Genomic DNA, 9,272 nt, shown 5'->3' with positions numbered 1-9,272 from the left:
CCCCCCCCCCCCCCCCCCCCCCCCCGCCCCTGCTTACTCAGGTTGCCAGGCAACACGTAAAATTCCAGTGTTCTTTACATCCAGAGAACTCCGGGCTTCTCTCGGTGCAGACCTACAAATCATCAAGTCCTCCATTAGCTGAGCTGTCAACAGAGGCTAATGCCAGAAGACTCAAGTGAATACAACATCAACAAACAAACAAACACCACAGACAAGCTACAAGCAAGTAAAAATACCCAGAAGAAAAAGTTATTTCATAAATGGAAAAAGTCGAGATGCTTTTAGGGAAGTTGAAAAATTTGATTTTTTTAAAGCATGAAGGGGAAAGGGGGTGGGGGGGAAACTCTTTCTCCAGACAGGACCAGCCTGTTTGTGTGACTCAATTCAACCTTCCTACCCATCATCTCAGGGACATTTAGTGTTAATGCAGCTATCCAGGCTGGAAATGGCAGCAGGTGCATCTTGGATAACTGTTAACGATATTCAGCACCTGAGCTTGTCCACATAGAGTGCTGCAGGAATGAGTCCTAAAACACGGAAATGAGTTTCACCCTTCCGGTTCCCTCATCTTGAAGTCAATGATTTGTCTGTTTTTTAATGGGTTTTTGGTTAGATATCTGAAAAGAGGTCTGTGGACAACACAAGCTTAAATAAATTTTGTACATCGTCCCAAAATTTTGAATTAAAAAGGGCATGGCTATATGAGACTAGAGAGGTTATCTGGACCATTAAACGCCATCAGGCCGAACACGGAAACTCATTTACTCGCTAGTCAACCAATACAGCCAGCTCGTTGTGCTTATCCTCTTAAAACACAAACTATTCTCAGTCAAATTTTTCAACTTCTTGATTTAGATTTCCACTAGCTAGATCCGGTCACTTTTGTGGAAGAGGTAAGCAAAGTAAAATTACAAGTTGGAAGCTGGTTGTGACGTCATGTGACCGTGGTGTAGAGTAAAACGTTTTAATTCTGATGGTTGCATTTACACTTCTAAAATCAAACAAGTGGTGATAATTTGTAAAGATCAGCTTGCTGAACAAAACTTTTGTTTGCCACAGAGCTTATTTTCTGCAACAACCCCCCCCCCCCCCCCCCCACAAAAGCCATTGTCGAGGGAACTGTGGCGAAAACACGTCATCCTGCATCAATCTATTACACGTTTATAGTCCAAAGTTCAAATTTTAGGACTTTTTTTTTTACATCCATGAGGCACCGGATCGTTAAAAAAGATTTCTAAGACTCCTTTTGGTATAAAAACAGTTTTGCTTGTCTAAAACGAAAATCTTTTTATGGTTTATCTTTTAAAGACCAAGAAAAGAAAATTACTTTTTTCGCCAGAACAAAAGCTGGCAGCTCTTAAAGTACCAGGGAACAGTGAGATGAGGCATCGTTAATGTACCATCCCTAAAATAAAGCCTTATGATTACTACCATTGAACAAATAAGACTGCTGAGGTGATGGGTAATGAATAAGGGGATCTGAGAAAAACATGCTTAGATGGTCTTTACATGGCCCAGTATGTTGTGTTTGCTTTGTCACAGCATGTCCACCCCTGGACTGTTTGGTAGCTCGTGTGAGTGCTGAGTCACACTGCGCTCCTTCAGACGTGCTCTCAGTTTGTCCCCTGACTGCCTTTACAAATGAACACTCTGCTTTGCCAAATCCCTCCCTTCTCTCCCCCTTTTTTTCTCCACTGTCAGCTCTAATTCGAAATACCGTGAGGGGTCGAGAGGGTGGGGGTAATTTCTTCAAGGACTGCGGTTTTAAATTCCCCGTGCCGCATTTCTATAGAAACCACTTCCTATAACTGTCAGATTTTACTTTTCATCTCGTCATTCAGCCCAGTGTGACCTTAAAGAGACATTCAGAAAAAAGAGATGGATGGGAAAGGGCACCGCGATCAGAATTTCAAATGACTCCCATCAGGGTAATGCAGTCAAAAGCAGTGTTTACAACCACTTGGAAAAGAGGAGGCACTGATCTTATTTAAGCTCTCATGTGAGGAATCTAACTGCTCTCTTTGCACAGGTTGTATTTAGTAGATCAGTTTCCCACTCTGTCTCTGCACTGTGTGCTGGTGATATGTCATGATCAAAAAGTCCAGTGTCAGAGTTGAATATAGAGAGTGTAGCAAACTTTTTTTTTTCTTTTTGAAGTAGTTGTCGGGGAGTTTGGGGAGGATGCTGCAAAGGAGAGAGATGCTCTGTAGAAACCGTTGCTCTCTTTCCCTTGCATACCCTTGGGCCCCATGCTGAACCACCTGCTTGTCCTTGCCCCGCCCCATTCCCCGGCATGATCTCAGCAGTATTCACATGATGGAGCAGCTCTTGGACTTGTCCTTGCTGAAGGTGGAGGAGAGCAGCTCCGACTTGCTGGGCAGGTGCAGGAGTCTCTTGGAGAGGCGGCGGACGGGGCTGGGTTTATTGGCGGGCTGGAGTTTGTTCATGCAGGCCAGAGCCGCGGTACGGAAAACACTGTGGATGCTCTTCTCTGATGTGAAGGCCGAGCACTCCAGGTAAGCCTCTGCTCCGAGCTGCTTGGCCAAGGACGAACCCTGCAGCGTGAAGGAAACATGCAAGTTGAGCTCTGGCGGATTGATACGACAACCCGGTCTAGACAGGAGACAGAAACCTAGAGGACGAAAGAGTCACGGGAACAAACCTGTTCGTGAGAGATGGGAGCCTGCTTCTGATTGGACAGCTCCATGCGAGTGCACACGTCTGTGCGCAGGTCCGTCTTGCAGCCTATTAGCAGGATCCGGGTGCTGGGACAGAAGTCCTGGATCTCTGCTTTCCACTGCAAGCAGAAGAGAGAGTGTCAAGAAACAGCATTTTGTCCACGACAGCGACAGATAAAGACACAAGTAAAAAATGAAGTTGGAAGATTGTGGTGTCCGTCTGTCATGTTCACACTGCAGCGGTTAATAATATGAATACCTTCTTCAGCGCACTGTCTACTGTGTCTGGTCGGCTGATGTCAAAGCATAAGAGCACTGCATCTGAGTCGCTGTAGCAGAGGGGTCTGACGTTGTCGTAGTATGGAGAACCTGGAGAGACAAAGTCAGGACACACGCTTAGGAATGTCTTACAAACAACTTTGTGGGCATTTAACTCAAAACAACATTGTTTAATAGAAACTAAATATTTATTTTTTAAGGGCTGAATCCAGTTGACACTATTATAATGTTCTATCTTAATCATCCTCCACACTTTCACACAGTACAAACACAAACAGTCACATACACCCCTGCCAAACTGATAAGAGAGCAAATCATTTCACTGAGCCTGACGCCTTCCCACTGACAGGAATGTTTCCAATAAAGTAAACTCGCTGAGTCATAGTCTCTGCACCAATCACATCTTTCCATTATTGGTCAAACTTTATTTGCAAAACTCTTGTTTGACTTTAAAAAAAAAAAAACTACCAGATGTCCTGTGAAACAAAATCATCATCACACTGTAGGATAAACTTTTCAATAATTTTTGTTTGGCTTCAGTATCAGATAAAGTGCTGAAATACAGACACCATGTCGAAGGCAATTTTAATAATTATGTCTATTAAATTAAGTCCCTGTCTGCATAAAAAAAAAAACAATGTCTATATATAACTAATAGTTAGGTAATTGAACAGTATTCCTCTTAAAGCAGAAGTTTAACATCTTGTTATAAAGCTTATTTGCTTTTAAGTGGAGCGTTTGAATACGAAGAAATGGCAAAGCAGCTGATTAGCTTAGCACAAAGACTGGAAACAGGGGGAAACAGCTAGCCTGGCTCTAGGGTTGGATAGTCACCGAAAATGGCATCTATACTTTACTGTATTGACACCTAATGCCATCAAATGCAATGTTTTGTTTTTGGATGTACAAATTGTTGTGACTCGGCAGATTGCAGCAGTCACACTAATAAGAGACACGCAAAAAGTAATTAATTAACAGGCTTCGTTGCAACATTGTAATATACATCAGACCTATTTTACACATTTTAAACTTGTATTTACTCTATGTATATTCTCTATCATTTTAATAGTTTTACAGAAAAACACTGTATGCAAAAAAAAATTACTTGTATGCAAAAACCAGAAAATGCATTTCTCAGACATCGTGCACAGACATGACTTCTGACACTACGGCCAACGCCTTTATTAACCAGACGGGACTTTAATAACACTCACACTAATAAACCAGTCCTGATATACTGATATACACCATTCATTGCCTCACTCAGACAGCCTACCCTGATTGTTGTCTCATAAATACGACACTTTAGTGATGGGATTTTGGAGTGCAGGAAACATATCTTCCTTGTATTTCCATAAACAGCTCGGCTACATGTGAACCTTTTCCTTTAACTCTCAGGAAGGCCCCCGTGCTAAAAACAGAGCGACAGGATGTCCGCTCTCTATTGTCTTCCCTCTGCCACCTAATCACTCCCCACACACCAACACTGAGATTTAATTTCCTTCTCCGGTCCTCAGGGGCCAAATGTGCACCAGGAGCCTTCCTTGCAAATAAAAGAGGATATAATTATATCAGGAATAGATACTTCTAATAAGCTTCCCCCGAAAGTAACCGACAGTCCTGTTGTCTTGAGGAATTCTCTCCTGAGGCGTTAATGAAAATGTTTTTACAACAATATTTGAACAAGCTCTGGTTCACTCAGTCTGTCAGAATATTTGACTTAAATCTGTTATGTAGGACATCTTACACAACTACAATCTATCAATAACATCTCCTTTTCTTTTTTAGAGGGAATCAAAGCAGCCGTCACATAACTATCCAGGGTGATGTAAGGCTTGAGAAAGAGGAGGCAGCGAGATCTAAAGAGGACACAACTTCGAGCACCTACCACCTCCCACACATCAGCAGCCCCCTGCCTGGACACACAAACACACACACAGCCAAACACCAACAACCCTTTCAGTTTAAGCAAACATTAGCTGAGATGCAAAGAAACGGCCCCCCCTCTGCTCTCAAAGAAAGAAAGCAAATGGATTTTACACCAAAAGAACTACGTATGAGATGAGGCTGTGTATCTCTTGGTAAAAGATAAGATGTGCTTCTGAGTCGTTTTCTACTGGCAGGAATTGTGGTGAACATGGAGCTGGACTTCTCACATCTGTTTAGTATGTGAAAGATCATATTTTAAAATAATAAAACACCTGGAGCAATGTTATGAGAGCTGACAGGATTAGTTGATTATCAACTAATTGACAATGTTTTGCCAAATATTCTCTAGTTTCAGCTTCTAAATTAGGATTTGCTGCTTTTCTTTATCTTAAGAGAAGGTAAAGTGAATATCTTTTGGTTTTAGACCGTTACAAATGTAAACTGTGGCTTTCGGAAACTGTGATTGAAAGAAATTCAAATAATTCAAATGATTCGCTGATAAAAGAAATATCTCGCAGCCCTAAATGTTATAAATAAAGATAATAAAAATGGAGAATGGAAAGAAACATACACGAAGAGTGACGGGAACTGTGTTTGTGTTTGTGTTGCAAAAGTAAATAGGTCTTATGCAATGTTTCCCCTACAAAGGGCGACTGTCCAGAAAGTTTTTACTCCGTGGGAGACAAACACACAAACCTACATCAGTTCAGTGCTGGTTTCACTTACATAAGACCTTTTTTTAGGCGGCGCACACCATAAGGCAGTGAGGAGGTCATGCATATCTCTCTCCCTCTCTCACTTGTGCCTTCTGTTCACAGCGACCGTACACCACACACACATAGTAAGACAGGACGCACACACACACACACACACACACACACAGGCTTCCACCCCCTGCATGGACGAGGCATTCCCCTCTCCCCCGTGAAACAACCCCTCTGTAGGCCAGCTGGCACAGCTCAACTTCCTCTGAGCTCAATGCCTCCGCCATTACTGTTATGAAATTAATCTATACGGGATTGGATTTATTATTGATCCCATTTACATAATGTTTCTATATGTTTAAGGTCAATATGTTAGAAGGACAATTATGGTTCTCTGAACTGTATGCATGAGGGCTGTAGCTAAGATAGTAGCAGATAGCAGATTGGTTTCCTGATTTATTGGTAGATCTTTTTGTCTATAAAATGTCCAACAATTTTGAAAAATGCAGATTATTATTTCAAATTCCTTCCATATCTACCGACAGTCCCAAACTCAAAGATATTCCATTTACAAAGACAGAGAAAAGCAGCAAATTAGAGGAAGCAAATCCAAGAAATATTTAGTTGTTGTTAGTAGTGTTTTTACTTGAAAAATGACTTAATATGAATGATAGTTGCCGTGTCATTTTTTTTGTCAATGGACAATGTTCTTGTAATGCCTCAATACCTTTATGGGGAAGAAGTCAAGTTATCAAATATCACAAGAGAGAGTCAGATATTATATCCAAGAAAGGTGATTTGATTAAACTTTACATACATATTTTATAACAGAGTTTATAAATAAAGTAGGTATGGGACATATTTTTCAGTCCCCTTTATCATAAAGACATACTGGAGCTGCAACTATTAGCCGATTAATCAATTAGTTGATTGACAGAAAATTAATCGGCAATCAAATTATTGTTTTAATTTTACTTTTCAAGCAGAAATGCCAAGAACTAGATGATTCCAGCAACTTAAATGTGAGGATTTGAGGCTTTTCTTTGTTTTATTTTTCATTGTAAACTGATATCTTTGGGTTTTAAACTGTCGGTGAAAAAAAACAAGACATCTGAAGACGTCACCTTGTCCTCTGGGCAACTAAAGACAAGACATTTTTCAAACCTTTTAGGGTCATGTCAGTAGGTTAATTTGCGGTGACATACTGACCTTTAACATACAGTAGAATGATCTGAATACAATCAATAAGAAAAGCTCCTCACTCCGGTATAGATTCATCAATGATAATAAACAGCTCAAAGCTACAATAATGCTATAAAGTTTAAATTTAATCCTACAGATGAGATTGAAATGAAATGTTTAGGATTAAACCAGTCAGATTTGGAGGCTTTAGGGATTTAATATTCCCAGTAATAGCTTGGTTGTATTTCTCAAACTAGGTCCTCTGTTTGTCTTTGATTGTGTTTTTTGGGTCTTTTTTGTTTTCATGCTAAACTGTGGATTTTGGGTCCCACTCCCGTCTTGTTGCTCAGGCCTGTTGTTCATTGCCGGCACCAATCCACCAATGAAGATCTCTCAACAGATTTCACACGAGTAAAAAAAGCTGCTTAACTGCATCAAAACAGGACGGGCAGATAGTGACGTCTGGGTCAATGCCAGCAACACTGTTTGTAAGACAATGAGTGAGACGGAGCTTCGTTTACAGTCGTTACCCGACTCCAGGCCGACTGCGTTGTTGTTGCTGCTGGAAGAGTCAACAAGTTCCACAAACCAGCCCGTGAATGCAGCACTGAAACCTGACTTCTTTACTCATCGCTCCACAAACAGCGAAGCTTGGGGAGAATGTTAACTTGACAGTGAGTCACAGAGAGAGGGGGGGGGGTCAGGTGATCACAGTCTTGTTCTCTGCCAGTTTGATTAAACTGTGGAAATAATAAAAATTGAAATACATCTGAGCATAATCCTCACCTGATGTGTCCCAAAGGCTGAGCTCCACACGCTGGTCTTCAAGCTCCAGACAGGCCGTGTAGTTCTCAAACACAGTGGGGACATAAGTCTGCAGATGGACAAGGAAGAAAAAGGCTTTTAATCACAAATTATATAATATTATATTTTAGCTAATTCATCATTTAGAATATAAAATGACAAAAACAGGAGCAGATCAAGTCACCAGTGACTCAGTCAGTGAGTCCCAACTCCAAAAATGCAATTAATATGTTGTTATTTTAAATAAAAGACAAACTTAATATTTGTGCAGGATTGTTGACAAAGCAATAAACTACAAAAATTAGCAGTTTATTTTTAATCAATTCAGCAGTGCTCAAACATATTAACCTACAATATATCAATGATTTTACAGCAGAAGACTTCCAATCCCAACCTGAGAGGATTTTATGAAGCCCAGTCTGAATTACTAAACCTATGGAAAATATAGCCTCAAACATCCTTTACTATGTATGTCACTCTGTAGTACTATACGCTATATGGCACCACCATGGGAGTTTTACAGATATAAAATAGAAGATAGAGGATAAGATAAGCCTTTATTGATCCACAGAGGGGGAATTTGGTTGTTGTAGCAGCACAGAGACAGACATCAGTAACAAAATAAAATAAGTAGAGAATGTAAAAAATAAACAGTAGGTGGTATACAAAACTAAAACTAGAAGAGAAGTGAAAATTAGATTTAAAAAAATGCAAATACAAAAATGCGAGATAAAGTGACAATGGTTTGATTGATAATAAAAAAACTAATGATAAGAAGAATACGAATAATAGGCCTTCAAGAATAAGATCAGTATATATTTATATATTTAAATGAAGTACTACTGGTGTGTTATATGTCTCTCACACAATCAGAAACACAAAGAGAAAGAAAACTCTTCTCTAGTCTTCTGCTCCTTGAGGGAGTGATAAAGTAACATGTATTCTTCCTCGTGGGGGATTGATAATCATAACCTGTAATTTATATCATCCGTATATTATCAGTTCCAATAAGAACAGCGCACATTCAACAGATCACTGTAGACGGTGTTAAAAGAGATCTCGTACCTCTGGATAGCAGTCCTTGGCCAAAACCTGTAACATCGCTGTTTTACCGCATTGGACGTCCCCGACCAGCACGAGTTTACACCTCGCTACAAACGGCTGCGCGAGTCTTCTTTCCTTCATGATGCGGATGAATCAAGCCGGCAGACTATCAAAAAGAAACACGAGTGGGAATAATAACGATAAAGTTTTGTAAATCCTCTCGGTTCTTGCTCTTCTTATTCCCCGGTCAGTGAGTGAATCAGTGATTGAGGCAGAGCAGCAGTCAATGAGGGAATCACTGCGGAACTTTATATTGTCGCGCCATCCAATGAGCGCTGCGCTGTGCGCGAGCCGGAGGAGGAGGAGGAGGGCAGCGCACGAGGTCTCTCGTCTTACTATATGATGGTAATGGTGGATGGCGAACCGCAGGGCCATAGCCGGGATTTAAGAAATACTGATGTCCCCTTAATGCACCTCCTAAACACACACCGAACAAGACCTCTCATATTTATATTACTAGAGAGTAGTTGAAGAAGTACTCAGAGCCTTAAGTAGCACCACCACACAGTAGAAATACTCAAGAAAAAGTCTTGCATTCAAAATTTTACTTAAGTGAAAGTACATCAGTATTAGCATCAAAATAGCCGAAAAT

At 40.6% G+C, this 9,272-nt stretch overlaps 1 protein-coding gene across 1 annotated transcript; it reads right to left on the bottom strand.

Moving 5' to 3' along the window:
* Positions 1-17: 17 nt before the first annotated feature.
* LOC116381907 (rho-related GTP-binding protein Rho6-like) lies at positions 18-8,926 on the bottom strand. The gene is made up of 5 exons (XM_031844411.1): positions 8,642-8,926; positions 7,559-7,646; positions 2,938-3,047; positions 2,663-2,797; positions 18-2,555 (listed from the first exon to the last, which is right to left on the bottom strand). The coding sequence occupies exons 1-5, from the start codon at positions 8,759-8,761 to the stop codon at positions 2,310-2,312; spliced, it is 699 nt and encodes a 232-aa protein (XP_031700271.1). The 5' UTR covers positions 8,762-8,926; the 3' UTR covers positions 18-2,309.
* Between the last annotated feature and the right edge of the window lie 346 nt (positions 8,927-9,272).

The sequence above is a fragment of the Anarrhichthys ocellatus genome, unplaced genomic scaffold (genome assembly GCF_004355925.1).
Source record: "Anarrhichthys ocellatus isolate YVR2014 unplaced genomic scaffold, GSC_Weel_1.0 scaffold5, whole genome shotgun sequence".
Taxonomy (NCBI): Eukaryota; Metazoa; Chordata; class Actinopteri; order Perciformes; family Anarhichadidae; genus Anarrhichthys; species Anarrhichthys ocellatus.
This window is presented reverse-complemented; position numbering and strand designations above follow the sequence as displayed.

What these genes read in the sequence shown, in the direction of transcription:
- LOC116381907 (XM_031844411.1), bottom strand. Translation starts at nt 8,761, where the DNA reads ATGAAGGAAAGAAGACTCGCGCAGCCGTTTGTAGCGAGGTGTAAACTC. An exon ending in TAGACAGTGCGCTGAAGAAG is followed by an intron (nt 2,798 to 2,937) that starts GTATTCATATTA and finishes TTCTGCTTGCAG; the next exon opens with TGGAAAGCAGAGATCCAGGA. An exon ending in CTCCCATCTCTCACGAACAG is followed by an intron (nt 2,556 to 2,662) that starts GTTTGTTCCCGT and finishes TTCACGCTGCAG; the next exon opens with GGTTCGTCCTTGGCCAAGCA.